This window comes from Halichoeres trimaculatus, unplaced genomic scaffold (assembly GCF_033239565.1).
Source record: "Halichoeres trimaculatus isolate MK-OKI-2021-1 unplaced genomic scaffold, fHalTri1.1 fHalTri1_scaffold_16, whole genome shotgun sequence".
Lineage (NCBI taxonomy): Eukaryota > Metazoa > Chordata > Actinopteri > Labriformes > Labridae > Halichoeres > Halichoeres trimaculatus.
In genome coordinates this window covers 14,816,481-14,839,617 of record NW_027437194.1, presented here as the reverse complement: position 1 = coordinate 14,839,617, position 23,137 = coordinate 14,816,481, and the positions used below count along the sequence as shown (strand labels likewise).

The 23,137-nt window shown below is 39.0% G+C and overlaps 1 protein-coding gene across 3 annotated transcripts; it reads right to left on the bottom strand.

Annotated features, from left to right (window-relative positions):
- Positions 1-1,847: 1,847 nt before the first annotated feature.
- zer1 (zyg-11 related, cell cycle regulator) lies at positions 1,848-20,166 on the bottom strand. 3 transcript variants are annotated; one of them, XM_074690263.1, is made up of 16 exons: positions 20,065-20,166; positions 18,005-18,220; positions 17,750-17,900; positions 16,217-16,671; positions 15,543-15,716; positions 15,335-15,449; positions 14,076-14,222; positions 13,821-13,994; positions 13,414-13,629; positions 12,635-12,676; positions 11,626-11,745; positions 10,563-10,678; positions 9,128-9,316; positions 8,830-8,927; positions 8,351-8,453; positions 1,848-6,255 (listed from the first exon to the last, which is right to left on the bottom strand). In XM_074690263.1, the coding sequence occupies exons 2-16, from the start codon at positions 18,169-18,171 to the stop codon at positions 6,168-6,170; spliced, it is 2,355 nt and encodes a 784-aa protein (XP_074546364.1). In that variant the 5' UTR covers positions 18,172-18,220; positions 20,065-20,166; the 3' UTR covers positions 1,848-6,167. The 3 variants fall into 3 exon arrangements, with proteins under 3 accessions (XP_074546364.1, XP_074546365.1, XP_074546366.1); XM_074690264.1 differs by having other exon boundaries at positions 20,008-20,142; XM_074690265.1 differs by lacking the exon at positions 20,065-20,166 and adding an exon at positions 19,588-19,853.
- Between the last annotated feature and the right edge of the window lie 2,971 nt (positions 20,167-23,137).

Below are 23,137 nucleotides of genomic sequence, written 5' to 3'. Positions count from 1 at the left end.
TAACCACAGTAAAAAAAGAAAAGAAAAGAAATTAAATGATAAGTCATGCATTACAATAAGGTTACACATCTTAAACTAGATAATGCATAGGAAATGCTTAATTTGCGCATTGGTGCAAAATGTGTATCCTTAGTAAAGTGGTGCTGATTAATTGTGGATTCAGAGCTCTTTGCTCCAGTGAATAAAGACTGAATTTGAGTTTGTGAAAATGTTTGCTTTAAACTACTATACTGGTTGCAGGATGAAACCTCTTTTTGATCCCAAAACTTTGATCAGTCTGATCCTCGTCTAAATCACTGGCATCCTTCCTGCTCACCTGCATCTGCTACCTGGCATCCCACACCGGGCAGTCACTCCTTTGGTGCCTCATGTCAGGAAAAAACACAGCTGAAAAGCCCTCTTGAAATCTACTGTAGTAGATGAAACATTTAAAAAATGCCTTTCCACTTCTAGGGAAAGTACCAGAAGAGGTTCATGAGACGGACTCCAATTTATTTTGAATTCCAAGAGCAGTAATAATGAAGCAAATTACAAGACACTGGTTGAAAAATGACAGTTTAGTAAGAGCAAAATGGAAGGATCTTGTTAATGCAATCTATGAAATGGAAAGAATGACAATGAAAATCAGAAATCAACTCCATGTTTTTGAAAAAAGGTGGAAAAAATGGGAGAGATTCAAAATGCCCAGCACGTCAAATGATACACTGTGATGGACAAAGATGTTTCTGCTTTCTAAATGGCAGGGCTGGGCCTGGTTGGAATGGGTCTCTGTCAGGCATTTTGGTCTGTTATTTTATTTATTTTTTTTGTTCATGAGAGTGTCAGCTGACTGGATGTGGGTTCTTACTCATGTGCGCTTGTGCTTGTTTGATTGTTGTCTTGCTTCCATCAGGGGGAGATGGGGGTATGTGGATGAAGGCTGTAATGAGGATAGTTAGTCAACAAAATTATCATTGCTCAAAGCTATGCTGGCCCCAGTGTTCAGACCTATTTTGTGAGGCAACAAAGGACCATTTTATCTTATAGGAGGTCACACTGATTAAATTTGGCTTGCTATTCGTTCTACCTATGACTCCATCTGCTGGAGTTCTTCTATATTTATCGAAAACAACATAAACGACTCTACTTTACAACTATGTAGAGGCCCCAGGTGATTATAGATGCTGCTTCATGTTTGCAGCCCTCATCCAATCCTCATTGAAGAAGTCCTGGATGAGTCTGCGTGAAAAATCAGAGTTAGTATACTCTCAAAATGAACCTTTTTAATATTGATTATCAAATTATTACAAATATACCACCGGCCTGTTGTGGGTGTTACTCTATTGTATCATTATTTATAAATATTGATATGTATTTATTTTTGTCCTATTTTTTGTTTTATTATTATTATTTTCATTGTTTATTTTATTTTATTCTAACTTTTCCTTTTTTTCTCCTTGTTGTTTCATATATTCTGTAAAAATAATGTGGATATACTATTTGTAAGATTTTTTTTTGAAAAATGAAAATAAAAAATAACAACAAAAAAAAAGCCTTTCTATCTGGTTGATACATAAAATGCCTTTTGGGATCCTTTGTTGTAAACAACGTAGAAAAAGAAAAGTGCCTTCTGCTGAGTTAAATCTGTGGTTTGCCAGGAATACAGTTGTTTGTCCTGATAAATTATTATATTAAACCTAGTGTTCAAAAGTATTTAGAAATTTTAAACACATAAAACTGTATGTTGTGTTATGTAAAGACAGTGAAATACAATAAAAAGTCAAACAACTTTATTCACTTAAAGTTTGTGAAAACTTGGACTAGGAACAGAAAAAAGACACAAGATCTCAGTTTGTTTTTAACCACTCCATCTTTATTGCTATTCATATCTTTACACTAATGGCCTGGTACTACTGAGCTCAGGAAAACTGGAATTCCACAATGTTTGGATCAAATATTCCTCCCTAGGTTTTGGATTACACTTATCAGCAGATACAAAAGAAGATTGACAGGTGAAATAAGTGAAGAGACAGCAGGTATCCTGAAGCACAAACACCTTTATAAATAAAAACCAAACCCCATCAGTAGCTCCCTGCTGTCACTGATGTCCAGGACTGTCTTGGAGAACACAAACTAAAACATTCAATGACTTTAAAATCAAAGAGAACAGGTGACAGAGATTAACTCATCCTCTACTTTTCCTACCAGCTTTACTTTAATCAAACACTGAGTGAGTCTCGAGAACTTAAGGTTTTGTTGTGACAATGTGAAATTTTATGTCTCTTTACACCCACACATTGGAACAACAAGTGAGCCTCTGATAAAGCTTTTTTTTTTTTTTTTTAAATCTCACACCACCGCTGCCTACTGCACATTTATTTCCACCATGAGTGTGAACTGTACCAATCAGATTGCCAGAAATCACAGAAAGAAAAACTGTACATGAGAACCAGGAAATCAAGTGAGCGTGTAAACCCAAAACAAATGATATGAGATAGCTTAAAAAAACACATCCATTAGGCACCACACGACTGTGTCCTTAAAGGGTAATTCTGCCATTTTTAAACTCAAGTCCTATTTTAACAACACAATGGGGTGTAAAAATGCGGTGTTTCAGCCTGCTGCAGTGAAACAGGCAGTGATGGTTGCTAAGTAATTCTCTAAAAAGGCACCTGATCAAAGTGTGTTCTTTAACAGCTCCCGTTTTTGTCCCTGACAAGCCCAGATAGTTGTTCTAAGTGTCTGGCAGCATTACAGAAAAATCCTGTCAGAGATAGAGCTTTTTGTTGAAGAGCGGTGAACAGTGGCTACATCAATCCACCCACCCACCAAGACTCCACTGGCAGAAATCAGAATTTCACCTAAAAGTTGCCTCTGTGATTTCCTCAAAATACTCAGAATGACCAAACAAGTTAAGCAGTTGATGCAGACAATAACAGAAACTTTATGGGAACTTCAATTGGGCACATGATCCTCAAAGGATTACACTGCAGGTATGGCATTCTGTTTAACTGCTGTAGGCTGAAAAGCTCTAAAGGAGCAATGCCAGAACTTTTTGCACCTATGAGTTCTCTAGACCCCAAAACGTATGAAAATAGGACTTCAGTTGAAGAAGAGTTCCCCTGTTAGCTGAAGTAGACTGTAGTAGCATGACAAACTGTACAGACACACTGTGGTGCCAGTGTGCTACATAATTACAAACCATTGTGCAATATTTTACAGTTGCAGGAGAAAAGTTTGAAAAAAATGGGCATGAAGCTGAAGGTTCTGGCAGTCCCAGGTTTGGGAGAACAGTGGAGGAATTATAACGAGTGAAAATGAAGGAACACTTCTTGCACCAACCCACCATCACAGTCCTGTTTTAACCACCTGTACTGCATAAGGTAAAGTGCGTGTTTAATCCCTGCTCAGAGTGCTCACTCAACCCCACTGAAGTGAAACTAAAAAGAAAATGAAGCAATGATCTTAAACGAAAGAAAACGGGTTACACCAAACTAAAATCTGTTCTTCATTAAAAGCTCATAAATAAAACTGCTCGTTGGTTGAAGAGAAATTAAACTTCTTGAATCATGTGATGAATAACTGAGAACTGTGTACACATATATGGCAGCTTGAATCCTGGTGATTGCCTTAAAATGATAACCGCCACCCAGTGTGCAGGATGAACTATAAAGGTCACTAAGGTGTCGTCCTTTCTGCCTCTGTAGCCTCTTCTTCTGGATATGTAACCTCTCAGTTTCTAACCTCATTGTCTGATAATGAAGCTTTGCTCCAATTGGTGGCCTGAATGTTGTCTGGAGGGGGTGGGGTTGGGGGGCAAAATGTTGCAGACAGATGCAGAGTTGGAAAATCACCAAACCAAACTTGGCGAGCGTTCCAGATCAACGTATACCAGTGGACTACGCATCTGATCCAGAATCTAACCCTGAAAAGGAGGTGGTGGGATTTATGCTCACTTCATCTGTGCTTAAATCACTGAACCATGCATTCATTCCCCCTACACATTGTGACAATCCTTATAAGAGCCTCACTGTCCTTAATGAGCAGTCATCCAGTTTTTCAACCTTAGACAAACAAATCAATTAGCTTGGTGACTTTTCTCCCATTAGTTATAGCATCATCTGCTGTTTGATGTTAGTTTTTTTTTTTTTTTTTTTTTTTTTTACCTTAGGACTGCTCTAAATAGGTCAAATGTGTTAAAGTGAAGCAGTTGCTTAGCAGCATTTACATCATTAACAGTAGAAATAATGAGCCAAAACGGAGGGTTTTCTCTGGTCTCATTTTTTGATTATCTGGCATTATAGTTCACCGCTGGAAACCAAAACAATTAGTTCATTACAACTTATGTGAAACTTTTTGGTTAGGGGGTCAAAGGCAAAACGGTTTAAACAAATGGAAAAAGAAGAAGAAAGAACCTCAGAAACACCCTAAACCTGCTCCTGTTCTGTTTAAAGACCAAGGTTCAAGGTAATGTCAGCAGGTACCATGACACGTCTGAAGCTGATTTTGAATCATTGAGCATGAAGAGCCATAATGTGCCAAGAAAAAGAGAAGTGTCTCAAAGAGACAGATCATCCCAAATTGTCTTCAGTTGTCTTCCTTATTGAATTTTTATTTGTTGATATTTCTGTCTTGGTGATTTTTTTAGTTTGCTTTTAACACCAGACAATGTAAATAATGTCAACAGACTGTATCAGGAGCTAAATTTTCCCAAAAAATGCACATCACATGTGAGTCAGTTTTTAGGATTTATTTGGGGATCTGACAACTCAACTTTTTTCCAACCCAGCTAATAAACAAAGACTAAAATGAAGGATTTAAATTTGAAAAACAAAACAAAACAGAAAAAAAGATTTTTGAACAAAAAATCCCCATACTTTTATACATTGTTTTTTTTTTCTCCCACTGTTGATTCCAGTGTGGGTTTGAAGCTGATACTCACAGTTATGGAACATGAAATTACTCTAGCGTTAGTGTTTGTTACTGTTCCTGCTCAACTCTGAAAATCTGGTGCACACATCGAAGAGCAGGAGCCTCATTGGTCAACAGGAGCTGTCAATCATTACATTCTTGCCTTTTTATCACGACTCAACTTTTCAGAACAATCAACACTGACATCAACCAGCATTACAAGAGCTAACTACAATAGCTGAATGTGTATTTTAATTTCAGTTTGAACAATGTTCCATCCGTTAACGCAGACAGGCTGGGGTTTATTTCCTATAATGCAGCTGGTCAGAAGGGGGAGCTCCGAGCGTTTTGACTTCTCTCTTAGGTAGCTGTTACATACCCCATCCTTTTATACAGTCTGTAGTTTGGACCCACATATGTCTACTTACTCCAGGTGAAATGCCAGATAATTAAAAACTGAGGTGAGGTTGAACTAATCTAAAATAATCCTTTAGGGAACAGAGCATCCAGGAATGCCAGACTTCATTTCAGTAATCAGATGTTCTCCTGTGTATAGATTCCTAGTACTGACCACACGTCAGTAAGACCTAACAGATTTAAATACAGAGTAAAGTCATGAGTGTTTACAGTTATATTATAAAACATACACACAGTAAAAGGATGAGACAAACAGAGAATATTTACATATATAACACAGAAGTCCATCATTGTGCCTCGAGGTCTGGGAAGACTTCTCTCCTGACTAACATCAGTGTGATGCTTCTCTGCAAACTACACACATAATGGCTAATATTCACTGTACATGTGTCAACAGCTGAGCGGCTCCACCAGCACGAGCGTGTGGCACCGAGCCCCTGCAGGACGCCACATGGCATTTTGTTCAACGTTATGCAGCCAATGGAGCTCAGCATCACTCCGACTGCTTTTTGTTCTGTCCTTAAATCTTTGTCACACGCTCTCACACACACACACACACACACTCACGCAGGCACACACTGAGAGATAACAGTCACCCACCCCCACAAACCCATCCCAGCAGAAGAGATTCTTAATGTGCAGCCCCCTCACGACAAAACACCATGCACCACATCTGAAGTCTGATGTGTCATATATTAAAGTTTCTGTGAAGAGGGTCAGAGACACATTTCTGCTCTAAATAATAAGAATGAGAGGAATAAGAATAATGCACACGATTGACCCTTCATGTGGTGATGACAGTGAGAGGGGCCTTAGCTTGGTTTGCTCAATGCTTGCTGAGAATCTTGGCTCTTCTGGGGTCAGCCTCTTTGTCCATAGTTTACCTCCTGTCCATGATTTGTTTCCATCGGGTCTTCTTTGAAGTTTTCACACTGCTCCATCACTTTGCTGCAAAACATAAGAAGAAGAAGAATCAAAGTGTTAGCTTATGGTGAGGTATGTCCAACTGATCTTCAACAGCAGCATTTTTACATCCGCTTTGAGACCTGCTACAGTACAGAGACCAGGAACACACACACACCCAGACCACGCAGACCCTGAGCCCTGAGGGAGATCAACCCCCACAAGACGGCAGGACTAGATAACAACTCAGGGTGGGCCCTCAGAGCATGTGTTGACAAGCTGGCTGATGTTCTCACTTCCATCTTCAACCTCCCCCTCAGCCAGTGAACCATCCCCTCATGCTTCAAGACCATAACCATCGCCACGCTTCCCAAGTGGAGCCCACCCACCTGCCTGAAATGACAACAGGCCAGTGGCACTCACTCATGAGGTGTTTCCTAGTACAAGCCCACATCCAGAGCAGCATACAGGACACCATAGACCCCTGCAGTGTGTCTACTGCTCCAACAGATCCACCTCAGACGCCATTGCTGCTGCCATCCATTATTCTTTCTCACACCTTGAAAACAAAGACTCCTACACCAGAATTCTCTTTGTTGGCTACAACCCCGCCTTCAACACCATCATCCCTCATACACTCACTAACAAACTGTCCACACGAGCCTGGACCCCAACCTTTGCTACTGTCCTCTCTGAAGAGCATCTACCACCATAGATTGCACAAGTGAGCGGTCTCCATCTTCAAAGACCCCACCCACCTCGAACACGGACTATTCACACTCCTACCCTCAGGCTGTAAGGACAGGAGTGTCAAACAGGACCTCCAGACTCAAAAACGTTTTATTCCCCACTGCCCCGACTCCTAAAAACTGACAGGTGTGTAACAACAAGAGATTACTTCATGCTCAGTTTGCAGCATTGCATTCATATTTTGCACATATTTAATTCATGTTTGCACTTTCCACTGCCTTTAATTGCCTAATTTTTGGACTCCTAGTATACTTGCATTGTAATGTTCTTTTTTATTATATTTTTCTTTCTCTTTTTCTATTTTTTTTTTAATAATTATTGTTAGCATTCATTGAGGACAGCAAGGAAAGAATTTCATCGTACAGGGAAACATATTTTCTTTACTGTGCGAATGACAATAAACTCTTTGACTCTTGATCAGGTCATATTTAATCTCAAAGCTGTAATGCAGCCACAATACACTAGATGGAGCTGTAGCGCTTACTAATGTCTACTGCCATAATGCAATAACGCCCCTTCCTGGGATGTAAACAAACACAAATGAAAGATGACATCTATTAGTAGGACATGGTTTGTCAATATGTTGATTAAGTGTGGAAATTAAGTTGTATGTAGTCTGTGTCTGTTTACATTTTGACTGTTGACTGAGTGTTTTCCCATCTTTCAACCTGTCCACTTATCTGAATTGAAATTACCGTAAAAACGATACGGAAACCAGTCGAGCCAGAACATCCCTAGTGTAGACTGTTCTCAAAATCGTGTGCTCAGGCATAGCTGACTGATGTTTGTAGACTCATCAGTGGTTAGATAACCTTTAAAATGAACCACAAATTATACATGAACCACCTTCTAAACACGTCACAAGAGAAAAATAAATTCAACAAGACAGAGGATCAATTATGTTCAGATATTAAACGTCATGAACAAGTACTTATTCTTGTAAAAATGCCTGATGCAACCGTTGACACAACTGTTTTCAGTGGTCAACAATCCAGTTGTGATATACACGGTTGTAGATCTAGATAGGACACCAATTAAAATTTCAGTTACATAACTGCTGCAGCTATGTGAGCGCCTGGTAGTTCAACCCAGAACTGCAAGACATGACTGTACTGTACTGTACTGTACTGTATGCCCGAACAAAACAATATTTTACTGTATTAATTAATGCAGACTGATTTCATAAAATTTTTACTTTTTTAAATAACAGGAGACCTAATATATTCCTTTCCTGCTGCAACAGAGGAAATCAACTCCCTTTTATTGCTGCTCATCCTGTGACTCCATCAGCAGAATGTAACTTGGCAAACAGAAGCTACAGAGAGTGCCAGCAAGTACAAGAGGTACACTAAGATAAGGTTTAAGAACAGAAATAACATTTCAGTCTCACCTGGCCATGTCCTTGGTCTCCGGCTGTGAACTCTCGAGCTCCAGAACTTTCTCCAGAAGACTGATTCCTCCTTCTTTAATCAGCAGGGGACAATACTTACTCGCTGCAGATGGGAAATATGTGTAGAGAGAAAGATATGGGAATTAATCCTTTAATCAATAATAAACTAGTGTCGCATGAATTTTGACACATCATTCTGTTCAGCACACTCACAGTGTTGCCCAGTTAATCTGAAGGCTGATTTTACATTTACTACAGTTTTAATCACATCCCCTCATTAATTCAACTTAGAAGAGCTAGTTTAGACTGTTGAAGAGCGATTTTTCATTTGGTTTCCTACAACAGCGCACCACTGGATGTTAGTGAGTCTCCACCATTTCATTTTGATTTATTGGCTGCTGACAATTTAGAGCACCTCTGACTATGTGAACACTAAACACTGAGTGTGTTTTAACACTTCAAGAGCAGCAGATACTCACGGTAAACTGACACCAGGTTGAAGAGAGCCCATGTGGCCCAGTGCTGACTGACAGGCGAGATGCTCTGAGGCAGCAGCCGCAGGATCGGCTCAAATGACCTGAGAGAAGAAACTCCATTTTAAAATTCAGACACACTGACAGCTGTGCAGCTTCACAACCTAGCTAACGGAACAGTAATGTTAACTGACTAATAACTGGCAAAGTAACTTGATGCATGGTCTATAACAGCCCATGTTATTGTCTATGGGCCCTATTGAGTGTTGCCGTGATGTTTTTGTAACATAGCTAAAAGTCAAACCTGTAGTTGATGTTGCGTCGTGAACTGACGTCCCAGCTTTGGATGGCGTCCCACATCTTATCCATCACTGCATCTCTTTTGGGCTCCTCCATCGACCAGACATCAGGACCATCAAACATGATGTGTGAGAGCACGCCACAGGCGTTGTATGACACCTCGATCCCATCAGCCTTGCTGTCCAGCAGATTACTGTCAGTGCACCAAACAGAGAGGAAAGAAAAAAAACAGAAACACAATTAAGACATTGAGAGTCAATATCTACTGATATAAAAAGGGATGAGAGCAGGAAAACTGCATCTGTTCATTGAGACCCAGCAATGTAAGATTAGGAAGATTTCACCTGAATTGGAGTTGAACAATTAAACACTTTAATTATTAAACAATTGAAACAATTATTAAACAATTGAAACAATTATTAAACAACTGAAACTATTTAACAAGAAAGTCGTGAAGTTTGTAGAAAGCCCTTTTTTCTGAACAGTTGGATTTGTGATCACTTGCACCTCTTGCCTATACTGATTCCTTAACCCTTAAACAAAACAGATGTGTCGTTGCCGACACATTTGCACAGCCACTCTTTGAATGACCGTTATCCCTGAATGATTTGCACAATCTGAAAAAAATCCAACAAATTTAAAATATGAGTCGTTGCTCTCTTTCAGCCTATATTAGGTTTTTATGGTAATTTCATCCACGTATACATGCAGAGTAAGGAGCTGATGGATAAGAGGAGTGCACCGAGAGACTGGAGCTGAGTTCGCCTAAAAATAAGACAATGCTCATAAGTTTTAGTATACATATGCTTTTTTAATGTTCAAACTTTGAAGTTTATCCTGTAAAAATGTGTTCCCGATGTTTGATTGCAGTGGTTTTTCCTTCACTAAACCACTAAAATCTTTTTATGTTTTTCTTCAATTTAAACTGTTTTACTCCCAAATAACATGCAGTGAATTGGAAAGAACTCCAGATATCGTACTCAAGAAAAATGGGCCAATGCATAGACTCACAGGAGATTTTTGACCGTTTAATAGTCAAAATAAGCAAAAAGGACCAGGGAGAGATTTTGAAGCTCAAGGGTTAAAGGGTTAAACAAGTCCAACCTCATTCCTAAGCCTCATCTTTATCTATTTAATGGCCAACTAAAATTAGTAATAGACTATTTATATATCACACAGGAAGTTATTAACATGACTATTATGACAGAATTAATGTGTTCACTTGAGTCAAGCACCACAGATGCAGTTGTCTGGATGTGGGTGTCACCTATGTTTGGAAGACTAATGCCATGAAGTCATTGTTATGACACAGCAGGTACTGAAAAGGTCTGTTGGAGCCAAACATCAACATCAGTTTTCTCAGTTGAAGTAACCAACTTAGTTGATATAAACTGAAGTAAAGGTGAAGCAGAATACACTGGTTTGGTCCGTCCTCTTACCTGAACACAGTGATGAACTGAGGGGTGAGAAGCTGTGGCCTCAGAGCTTTGACCTCAGCAACATTTCCCAGCAGCCCCAGCATGTTGCGATGGAGCTCCTGTTTGTCTGGAAACTCCTGGAAGAATGTCATACAACAACAGATGAGAACACTGAAGTGACATTTCTAAAGCAAAAGTAAAAAGAAACAAATGGTAAAGCCAATGCTCATATTTTGGTAAACAGTGAATTGAAAGGCTCAGTTTGGCCCATGAACAGAAAAGTAAACATAGTTCACCCTTGAAACACTCCAGGAGGATCTGAGAGGTATCAAGAGTTATAGAGAACTGGATTTTTCTGCAGCCGAGGTCAGATTTACAACATCTACCATGGCTTATGCAGCTTTTAGCTCAGATATAGGGAGTGATGCTGAAAAAGCTAGCTCTTGGGATCATTTTAAGGAGTTCAAGGACAGATTGGATCAGACTAAAAACTGGTGTGGTTTAAGAAAGGTGTTGCTTTCACTTTTTGAGTTTTCTTAGTGTCTTTATCTCAAGCCCATTTAATTCTGTGGATGTTAAAACCATCTCATCCATCAGTTTTCAACACTTTTAGAAGAAATTTCCAGGAGTTATTTTTTCATAAATGTTAGAATGGCATCAGCTAAACTGTTTTAAAAACGTGCCAGCTCAGTCGCTAGTTTATCTTTATTTGTAAAGCTATTTTGGGCAAAATTCAGGAATGCCTTTCCTAACATCTAAACACAAAGGATGGACTTCACAACATTTTTTTCAACAGTGGTTGTGAGTTTTTTTAATCCCTAAAGTCAGAGCTGAGCTAGGAAAGGTCTTCAGGTGTTCTGTACGATTTTTCTGGAGTGATCTACAGTCAGGTTTTGAATTGTGGAACTAAGTTAGCCTCTTTATTTTTGAATTTTTAGAGAAAAGTCTGTGAAAAAAATGTAGGTGCAGCTAAAAAAATGAATAAAACACAGTCGTTAAAGTCTGTGAACTAAACTTTGGGCTCACTCAATTTCTTGGTGAACTTGCAGAGCAGTGGGTACAGCTCTGTCGCGTGCTGACTCACCTGTAAACACTCCAGGAAAAGGCTCATGCCCCGACAGTTAAGGAACATCTGACAGTTGTCTGGTGTCTCGTCCGTTATGTTCCACAGAGCGCTCCAAGAAAACTCCATCACCTGATCGCACTGAGGAGGAAAAATATACATTTACAGGGAACTTAAAAAAATATTAATACTTGTTTCCAAAGTGTTTCTTCAGGTGATGAGTGTTCACATTAGCTCAACAGTGTTCCTCTTTTACATAACAACACAGTATTTTTGTGCAACACAAGCTGTGCATGGTTGTCATTGACAAATGGTGTCATTTTTTAAATTTATATCATTACTATTATCATTTTTATTTAGCTATGTTATTGACTAATACAACTATCAAGGAAGCTGAATACATGGCAGGGCATTTCGTATGAAAATGCACTGTATGTGTCTTCAAAAAACAGTTCACCTTTAAAATAAAATTGTACTAAATTATTTATTATAGAAAATTAAGCACAAAACTCCTAAAACATTCAAAAGTTTTAGTAGTGCAAATGGCCAAGCGGGCTAGGTCAAGCCCCATGAGGTCTGCCCTTGAGGGTGGCCTGGGTTCGAATCCAGCCCATGGCTTCTTACCCACATGTCATTCCCCACTCTCGTCTCCTTCCTACTCTATTTACTGTCCTCTCATCACATTAAAGGCACAAAAAGCCCAAAAAATCCTTAGAAAAATAACAAAAAATACAACTTTTCAGGGTAAGCTGCCAGCCTTTTATAGTGAAAGACTTTGTTGCCTCATCACAGTGTGGCTTTTACAGCCTTAAAAGACTTCTTTTCCCCATTTATTAGGCATGTAAACAAGCCGGTATGAAATGTACCCAGGCAACAGGCAACAGGTGAAAATTCAAGAAATTTCAGAAATTTTCCAGAGAGTATGACATTTAAGATTTACTTTAGCTAGTCCTCCTTACTGGGAAACTTAAATTATGCTAGTGTTTATAAAATAACTAAACAGCAGCAGGTTAATTTAAACAGAACTCACCATTCTGTCCAGCAGCTTCTTCTGAATTAAATTCAACATCGTCTGTAAAAGAAAGATGTATAGAAAGAAAAAAGAGAGTCACGGCTTAATTACATAAGAGATAGCCATGTGATATAATCAAAATAGACACCATACTCATTACTCAGGGCTCAAATATACATGCTGAAGAAAAACTTTTTTTTTATTTTAACAATATTTTTGTGTGTGTTTCCTACAACTGAAATAGTGATGCAGGTGTTTGGAGAAGTGTGCACCTCTATTCAGCAATACAGTAAGATCAGAGTTTCAAAAGGTAGACACAAGATCAGATCAGAAAATGTCTTAGTGATAAGTTATGGAGTGTAGTCATGTCACTTTTAGCTGAGTTAAATAAACATTATGGGTGTTTCCTCTGTAAATTTGTGTAAAACAGGTGTGGCATTTCACATGTCAGCAAGCTCAATTTACCTTATCTTCAAGACCTTTGGATCTAAGTGATGAACAGGTAATAACATTATAAACCCTTAAAAACAACTCCAGCGTGCTTTCCTGGATACCTCTGATGGAAACATGGCTTTAAAGTACAACAGTTTGTGTGTGTGTGTGTGTGTGTGTGTGTGTGTGTGTGTGTGTGTGTGTGTGTGTGTGTGTGTGTGTGTGTGTGTGAAGTATTAACCTTTTGTAGTTAAATAGTTAAAGATGAGATCCAGAACATGACTCGTGCTTGTAAGAGTAAATAAGCCTGCCTTGTGATTCATATTATCATATTATGCAAAGAGAAGAACTCATCTCAGTGTTACCTTAACGAAGCCCATCTTTCCCACAGCCTCTTTGTGATGGTTGTCCACCTGACAGACCAGAGCGTTACAGAGGTGCACAGCGATCCTCTGGATGGACTCGTCCTGCCGAGCTGGCTCCAGGATCTTCAGCAGCAGCTGGTTGACTCGGCTGTACTGGAACTCCAGCTCCTCTGGGATGCTGAAGTTACACAGAGTCAGGCAGCAGTTTCTCTGGACCTGGAGGCAGAGAAAGAAATAACATGTTTTACATGAAACTAGAGGCTCTATAAATTTTGAGGTTATGAGGTTACATCACTCTCTGCTCCTGCACCAAAACACTCTTTAGATTTCCAAATGTTACGTTTTAGAACAGAGCAAGCCCAGATTAAACAAAAAAAATGAAGCCTCAAGCCCAGACTCAGACTTACAGTGACCTCCTGGTACTGCTCCATCCCGTTCAGCACCACCTGGATGACCTCCCTGCGCAGCCTCACACTCTGGTCACTGCGGTACTCGGTGTTTGTCAGGTAGAACAGAGCCGCGCTGCCAGTCACCTGGATGCTCTTATCGTATTTATGACACTTCAGAGCTGCTATGACCAGCTGAAATGACAAAAACATTCACAGAGTGAGAGGCAGAGTCACAGGTTTCCTCTCTTTAAATACATCTTAGACTCATGGTACCTGCAGTGCTCGGAGCAGCTGGCTGCAGTGTTGTATCCTGGCAATGTCAAACAGCTGATTGATGGCTCTGTGGGCCAGCTCAGGCCGAAACTCTGTGTACGCCTCAATGGCATTCAGCACCTGGTCCTCATTTTTAGATCCAGTCACCTGAAAAAGGCCCGAAACAAAGATTTAATCACATGAAAGGAACGATTCATTAAATGTATCAACCCTTAATATAAAAAATTGTATCTTGTAAGAATTATAAAAGGTTTCGTTATTAGTTTGGTAGGTTAGCCAAGTTCAAGGGAAACCACTAAAGGAGGCTGTTCTACATTTTTAAGCAGGTCACATCTTTCATGAAATACAGGGAAAAAGAAAGATCTGCAGATGAAAAAACATGAAATATTGCAATGCCTTGGAAAGGTATGAAAACTTAGATCGTTGTACTGTTGCAAGATATGTGTGTGATTCAGAGCACACAGTGGGTTTGTTTAGGTAACAGTGTTGAAGAAGATGTCTGCCAAACATATACGCTACATTAAGATAGCAGCTGTTAAAAAGCAACTGCTGGTATTAGAAGCTGCCAGTGCCTTTGAAACCCCAAGAACGTCTTGATGCAGGACCCTTCAAGAGCTTGCAGTTGTGCACAAAGGAATCCAAGGAATTTTTTCAAACAGTTTCATTCACTGACGAATGCCGTACTACACTGTAAGGTCCAGATGGATTGAGTTCTGGTCACCATGTCCCAATAAGGCTGGGGTGCCAGCAAGGAGGTGGTGGAGTGATGTTTAGCTCTGTCAAAATGACCTCCATAAAATACAAGGAGCTCTTAACCAATCATTTTCTGCCACAGCATAAAAGAATAGCCGTGCCTTCAGGATTACATTTTCATGCAGAACAGCGCACCATTCCATGCTGCAAAAAAATACCATTGAGTTCTTGGCTGCAATGGGCATGAAGGGAAAGAAAGTCATGTGACCAACATCATCTCCTGACCTCAACCCTTCAAGCACCTGTTGAGCATCCTTAAAAGGTGGCTCTATGAGGGTGGGCGGCCGTGCTCCCTAACAGAGTAGCTCTGGGTCTGTCATACACATTTGAAATCCAGGCAGAAACTTCACATAGACTCTCAAGTTCAATGCATGAGAAAGTTATGAAAGTGATATCCAAAAAGGGCTGCTATGTTAACATATCACTTGACCTGTACAGATATTTTTAAATAAAATAAGAGATCTCCTAATTAACAATGTAAGTGCAGTTCTTAATGTAATACATACCTTATAAGCTGGTATGTGAGTCACATTACAGAGGGTGGTGTCGTATAAACCCAGGAATTGCAGCGGCCTCTTCAGCTCCTGGAAAGGGTAGATACTGCTCTTACACGGCTCGATGCTGAAAGAGAAAAATGAAAGTTTCTTTGAAAATCACTGTAGAAAAAAATCATTTCTTTTCTATTTAACATACACCACAGAGTCTGTTATTCACCTGGGCCGACCCATAGCTTCCTCAAAGTGTGGGACTGTGCAGTTGTCCAGCATAATGTGACCTGAGATGTCCAGAGACACCAGGTTGACCAGCCGCTGGACGATGGCCGTCAGGATTTTTCTGGTCATCTTGATCTTCGAGCTTCGCCTGCTTTCCCGTGAGATGTCGAGGTGCCTGAAAAACAGTTTCATTAATGACAGGAAGAAATGGTTACAGTTTTGTAATACAGTACTGCCATATAACTGGGACAGGCCGACAGTACATCGGATCGTGAGTGCGTTTTTTCAGTAATCTTGAACTCAGTTGCTTTTAAAAGTAACTTTCTTTGTGTTTACCTTGAATCTTATGATGGCCTAAATAACATCAGCATGGAGCAGATAAGTAAAAGGTTAAAAGTCAAGCTTTGCCAGGTTTGTCCTCGAGAGGGAAAGAATCAACTTTTCCATTGTTTGTTTGTTAAATGGAGGTGGGATCCGTTATTTCTGATGCCTTCCAGGAAATCAGAAATTTTAAACACTGATTGTTTTCAGTGACATTACACTTCCTTGTGTTCTTTTTGCTCTCCACACACTGTTTTCCTGCTGACACCTTATTGGTCAACAACACTCAGATTATAAACAGGAGCTAGAATATATCTCATACCAAAGTCCGGTCTCATTTCACTCTCAACTCACCTGAGATTATTGATCTCTACCACTGTGTTGACCAACTCCTCTGATAGGTCTACGTTGTAGAGAACTAGAGATGCCAGTCTGTCTTTCCACTGTGTGAGAAAAGTTGTTCCCGGCAGCTGAACATTAGAGAGATCTAGGGCGGTGAGGGATTTCAGTGGTCTGAGGAGGGTCTCTGCATCCACCTCATCTGGAAGTCCACCTAAGTTGAGCAACCGAAGGCGGTTGAACCCCTGAAAGTTAAAGTCTGTCTCTAAAGCTTGTCTGGAAACTGGGCTCTCATCTTCGTCATCCTCTGTGTCCTCATTGCAGGCAAGCGGAGCGCCGCCCTTCCTGTAGAAGATGTGATTGCAGCCGAAGAGGCAAAGAGAAACTAATGTCTCTCGGAAGCAGGTCAGAGTTTTTAAACTGCGGGACGACAGACTGTTGCAGTAGGTGAGGTGCAGCTCAATCAGGTCCTTGGAGAATACACAAAAATTTTACAAATCAGTCAACACCAGATGATATCTGTCCTGATTGTGCAGCAATAATTAATAAGAGAGAAATCTAGAATATAATATGTTTCATTTTGTTTTATCCTCTTTTTAAATTTGATGTTCATGACAGAAAAAAATGTTTTCCAGTTGTAAAACATTGCTAAATTAGGTCAGTGTCATCTGCTGCAGACTCAGATTGCACCATTCATGCATTAATCTTCTCTTAACCTGACTTCTGCATTTTATTTTTCACCTACAACACACAGTCTTCTTTGGCAAAACTTCAGCTTCTCTAAAATGCAGCAGCCAGACTTATAACTAGGACAAATCACTCATTCCACATCACTCCAATTTTAGTGTCACTACACAGGCTTCCTGTTAAATTTAGGATAAATCTTAAGATTCTTCCAACTTTGAGGCAATACATGACCAAGCCTCCTGTTTATTTATGAGCTTTTAAGCCCCTACAACTCAACACAGCCTCTGCTGACTGCACTTAACTGTTCACCTCTAACAAAGAATCCTTACGTCCCTTAGCTAACTGTTAAAAAAAAGGCACTTTTTGTTATGTAGTCTCTTAGACATTATGTCAAATTTACAATCTCTCTCCTAAACTGTCTGGAGTTAAATGTGTCCCTTCTTGTAATAAGACAAGGCTAACGCCCTCAGTACCTTTAATTACAGTTTCTTTTTCACCACTTCACACAATTAGTTTGAGTGGTAACAGAAAACCACACAGCTACTCCCTCACACTTAGGAGGGTGGATATGACCTTTGACCTATCATCACCATTGAATCCAACATTACTGTAAGGTGAAGCAATGGGTGTCAAATAAAGCTCTACAAGTGTTAGGTCCACTCACTGGTAAATAAAACTCAGTGGGAACTCAAAGACCTTCTATGTTTGATAAAACTGTTGTTTAGAAATGGTGCATGAATATTTATCAAACAAGTCCATTTTGAGGTTTGGATTTTTCAGCTTTAACTTTGGTGACTCCTAAAAATTAACTGAACAATGAAAATGTTCAAAGAAAACAAAGAAGAGGTTTCAGATATTCACCTGTTTCCTGATGGCCTCCAGATCTCTGTCATGTACGAAGTCTTCCCTCAGCTGAACCCGGGTCAGTCTGGTGCTCCGAGGGTCTGAGAACAGTTGGAAGAAACTCTCCTCTGGTTCAAAATTACTATCTGTGTGGACCAGCTCCATATATCTGTTTGGAAAGACAAAGAATCAGTCGTGAAATATGCAACATGGACAAAAACAGCAAACACTCTGATAGACTGAAAGTTTGTGAGCTTCTTTTTGTCCACATACGTGTTGACCAGCTTGTCGCAGATCTCACTGGGAAGGAAAATGTCTGAGCGCAGGCAAAGTTTGTTCCTGAAGCCCTGGTAGCACATCGTCTTTCTGAGGTTCCTCAGGCAGAACACTGTAGCCAGAGTCATGAGGCTGTCAGGGTTGTCTCCTGCTTTGGCTGCCATATTTGCCTCTTCTTCTCCAGCTCAGATCACAGAGGGCAGATCAGGGGACCTTGGAGGCCAGCATTGAAGAAAGTTTAAAGTAAGACTCTTTCACTAAAGAAATTATGTCAAACATTCCAAATGGCTTTGCCAATTATCTATGGGGCATTCATTGCAGCTACCCATTTATCTTTACCGGCATTTGGAAAAAAATATCTTTAAGGCTATTTATCCTCATCCTGGCTTGTGCCACGCAAGGGCCTGTGTCCACTTATGATGTCTAAAAATGGTAGTGCCAGTCACCTCATTTTATAGAGCTTCCTGCTGCCAATCATTAGAGCAAAGTAGCCAAATTTGTCTCACAGCACTTTACCTTCCCTTTAGAGTTTACAAAAGAGAAAAAAAAACTGTTTTTTTCAGTGTGGGGAATGTAAAATTAAAAAATTCCAACATTTCAAATAAGCCAGGTTGGTTTCTTCTCCCTGTCACTGTGGTTGGTAACAAATTTCCTGCCTGGTGAAAAGTGTGCAGCTTTTTTCAAAAGTTTCAAAAGTGGTGTGTGCCTGGTTAAACAGATCACCTCTGGTGGTACCCTGTGCTCTAAAATGTAGTTCTTTTCAGACAAACCATAAACAAAAAAACAAAAAAATGTATTTCTGAAGTATGATAATTTCTTTAAATAGATGACTGTGACATAATAAGGGAGCTTTTGGAAAGCAGGATGATGCTGACAGCGCAAAGAACAACCCCCCATAATGGACACAGGCATTTGCTGTATCCCTGTGTCAAATACAGAGTGGGAAAAAATAACTATACAGCAATATACTGTCCTCCTGACTTTTGCAAAACCATTTTAAATCAATAAGGGTTTTATGTAACATAAAAGTCTGTAACTTTTGTAACTGTGCTCCCTGCCTCAGCTTGGAAACTCAGAAATTTTTGTCTTGTTACATAAGCTAAAGAAATAATTTCACTTTCAATGGTGCTACTGACATTGATCAAACACTACTGCTAACCTTGCCCTTAATCTAATTTTGCATTTTGAGTTCTTGAGTTGTTCAGATAGTTTAATTTCCAGCAAGTTGCTTTATATATAGTTACATACATTCATTGCAAAGTTGACTTTAATATATAACCAAAATAACATTAACTCCACTAACTTCCATCCAGAATAAAATAAAGTATGTTAACTATCAGTCGGGGAAAGTCACACTTTAGTTGCTCTGTTATATAAAAGGTGTGTTGTATATTAGATATTTACTGCCATTATAAACCTTTAACACACCTTTGCATACCTGGCAAAGTTAGCCGCAATATCAACGGCTTGCTGTTGTTAGCAACTTTGCATTAACTATTCAAGCATAATCAACGTATTTTTTAAAGTTTTATTTTAAAAGTTAAATGACTATCACTGTTAAGTTAAGGCTCATAACATACCTTGACTTGTCTTTAAGCTGGTAAGTCTAGTTTGTTAACAACACACAGCAGTGAATCCTGAGGGAGACGCAGCGGTGTTCCTAAGTTAGCTTACTAGCTAGCGGTTGTGTAGAATAATTTACTTTAACAACGCTAATGCTACATAGTTAAATGCTAATAGACATCAATTGTAAGCCTGCCCACCTACAGGAACTCAGACTACCACGCGGTAACACTTGTTATTCTAAAATTAGCTTTAACTTGCCGATACGGTGTCACCAGTGCATCTAGCGTCTATGTTAGCTTGTGGCTAACGGTGACTTTCCCTGCTATGGTGTGAGCTAACTTAGCCAGCTGGGCTAGCGCTAGCTTCGCTTTCTGTGGGGCTACAAACAGCAGTCAGCGGGGTCAGAGTGGACGGATCACCAGGCGCACGTCTACCTGAGCTTTAGCCGGAGGTGTGTGTCTTGATGACGGAGGAAAATACAGTTTTCTCACCAGTCTTCACTCATCTGATTCTCGTTTTCGTCCGATGTCAACAAACAGACTCCTCCTCCTCCTACTTCTACTCCTCCTCCTCCTTTTCCATCTCTTTCTCCGGGTCTTCCTCTTCCTTTTCCTCTTCTTCTTCCTCTCCAACCTCCCAACATGTCAGGCTTTGATTGTGTACTAGAGATAGACTGCACTAAGATTGTTTTCTCCAAAATTATCTTAACTCCTTTTCTAATTTATTTATTTTTTAACATAAGTCTAATACAGTTTTTGTATTAGTAAAAAAAATACTGCTGAACCAGTCCTTATCAGATTGTATTATATTGTATTATAGTGTATTATAGTGTGTCTTGTATCAAAAGGAAGACCAGGATTGAATGTCCCACTCCATAACTTTCATGTTAATTACTTATATTCATCCTAATTTGCGCTTGTCAGGACTAATATTGAAATTTTGTCTAAAACAGGATGAGGACAGGTCAGAATTTCACTTTTCAGCATTTGAGCACAGACAAAATGACACTTTCAGTTTTGATTACTTGTTTTGTGAAGCAAGAAGAATTCAAATGAATGCTATGACCACATTCTTCAGAGTAAATTTCCATCTGAGGTTTAATACTTTTTATTTTGGCACATGAATAAGTGAACAACTGGTAATGGACTGTATGCTTTCCAAAAGAAGATCCATAGGAGTTATTAAACAGTAGTTTGAACAACACACCACCGAGGAAGAAAAAACAAGTGTACATGTACAGTAAAGTCTTAACACAAGTATATTATTGATGGTTTTCTTTAAAGACTAGCTACAGAAAATAACAGCACCAACATATGTTCCTCTTCTCTCCAACTTTTAAAATCTGGTGTTTTCTTTCCGCTCAACCTGTCCTTTCCGTCTACAAAAACTCATACCAGCTGGATGTTTGAGTCTATTTTCTTCAGTGTCGCACATTAATTTCAACACTGTTTTCAACCTGTTTTGGAAAGGCACCATAGAAAAATCTGATGATGTGCCTATTTGCTACAGTATTTCTTTCTTTCTGGAAAGCTCACCCTCTTCAGTCATATTTTGTAAGTTGTTGAGAGGTAATCTGGCCTGACCATGGATGATATCAGATTGCATTAAAATGAGTTGTTGAAAAGAAATAAGGAGTCTTAAATCAGATATTATAACATAATCCTATTCTGATTTTGATCTGGATCCTATTGTTTAACAGGATTGGGGGAAAAAAAACTGGATAATCCTGTCCAAAACTGAAGGGTGGTTAATGGTCAGCTCTTGGGCTTTAATGTAGCACGGCCTCCCAAAGATCAAACAAAATTAATTCTTTTGTATGTGTGCATTTGATTTTATTAATCAGTATAATGATTAAAACAATAGAGTAGAAATGACACTGTTAAACCATTCATTATTTATTGGTTCAATCTTGTCCTGCGCCATTTGGTCTTAGCGTAGATAACACTATCAGCATGTGGTAGGTGCTAACACTGGAAGGCACTGGTAACCATTTGATCTGGATTAAGCGACAGGCAACCCAACATTATTGTAAAAATAACAACTGAAATAAGATGACTGAGCTGATCCTGGTTGGGTAGAGACAAAGATTTAAAAACCTAGTTTCATCTGATCCAGATCTAATATCAGCAACTGTCAAGAATAAGCTTAACTTACTACTTGCACCATTACGAACATAAATTTCCACAATCAAAAATAGTTTTCTCACAAGATAAGAATATTTGTATTTAAAAGTAACGCACTTCATTTAGCATTCAATAACACCTCAATAAACACTTCTTACAACACACTCCAAGAAAAAAAAAAAGAGATTTATTGTGTTGTCTCATAAAATATTCCATGTCTGAGCATTTAGAAAAGTCTTTCAGAAATGTGATGTGTTGTTGTTATTCAAGTTAAGTTCATTTTTCATAGTTTGATATTTTGTCTTTACCTCTCAGAATCATTAAACAGCTATATCTTTAAACTCTGAAATCAGTGAAGAAATGTTCGAATTTTAGACTGAAAGAGGATCAGACACATCCTTAGTTTCTTGGAAGAAATATCAATGGCCAAGAGCGGGGCCAGCTCTAAGGCAATGTCTGCAGAATATAATTTAAAAAATTTGATTATAATACAAGCTTTTGCATTTCTCGACCTAATAAAAGTCCAGGAACTGGAATCTTGTATTTCTAATATACAATGTGGGCCATAAGTTTCCATACACTGAAAAAATAAACATTTCATTTTTTACAAGTTTTTATTGAATTAATAATTTTAAAAAATCCTCATTTTCACATAAATCAATTCATAAGGCAAGTTTGTTCCTGAAAGAGTGACTTCTTGAATAAATAAAGTTTATTTTCTATCTAAAGAAACTTATTGCCCACATGTATAAAGACAGCTGCAGCAGTTACTTTAAAAAATGCAGCAGTTTCTTAAACTTTTAGGGCATTTCTGACCTCCAGTGGCTGTAGGCAGTTAAGACACCTTCTAAGGACTGTTGAAGGCAGTCGAATCCACCAACAACAATCCACTAACCTTTTGAAGCAAAACACTAGCTGTATTCAGTGCTGTAGCTATAATCAACTTTACACACAGATGTTTTTATGGATAACAGTCAAATGAATTATTCACGTTTTAAACAAAAGTTTTTTGAATGGTATCTCTTTACAATAGAAATAAAACTGAAGAACAATCTACAAGCTTTGTTTTTTTTTTTTTACTGATTTGATACAGTAAGAGCATCACATCAGCTTTATTGACAAAAATGTGACTATTAATACAAATTTTAAAACAACTGACACAGAACAGAGCTGTGGGTCTGGGATAAGCATTCAGAATTCATGGTATGACACCTGTCAACCAGCCAGGCTTTTTAATACACTAAAAATGTCACTAGACAGGCACGACTATGGATCACTACCAATTTGATAACTGCACAATGGTAAATAATGCTATATCTTTTTTAAACAACACACAAACTGTCTGACTGGCCTTTGTGCAAACACATCTGTCCTAACTCCATGACACTGCTCTCTTTTGGGGTGCTACAATGTATGAAAAAACACCAGTGGTGAACAGCAG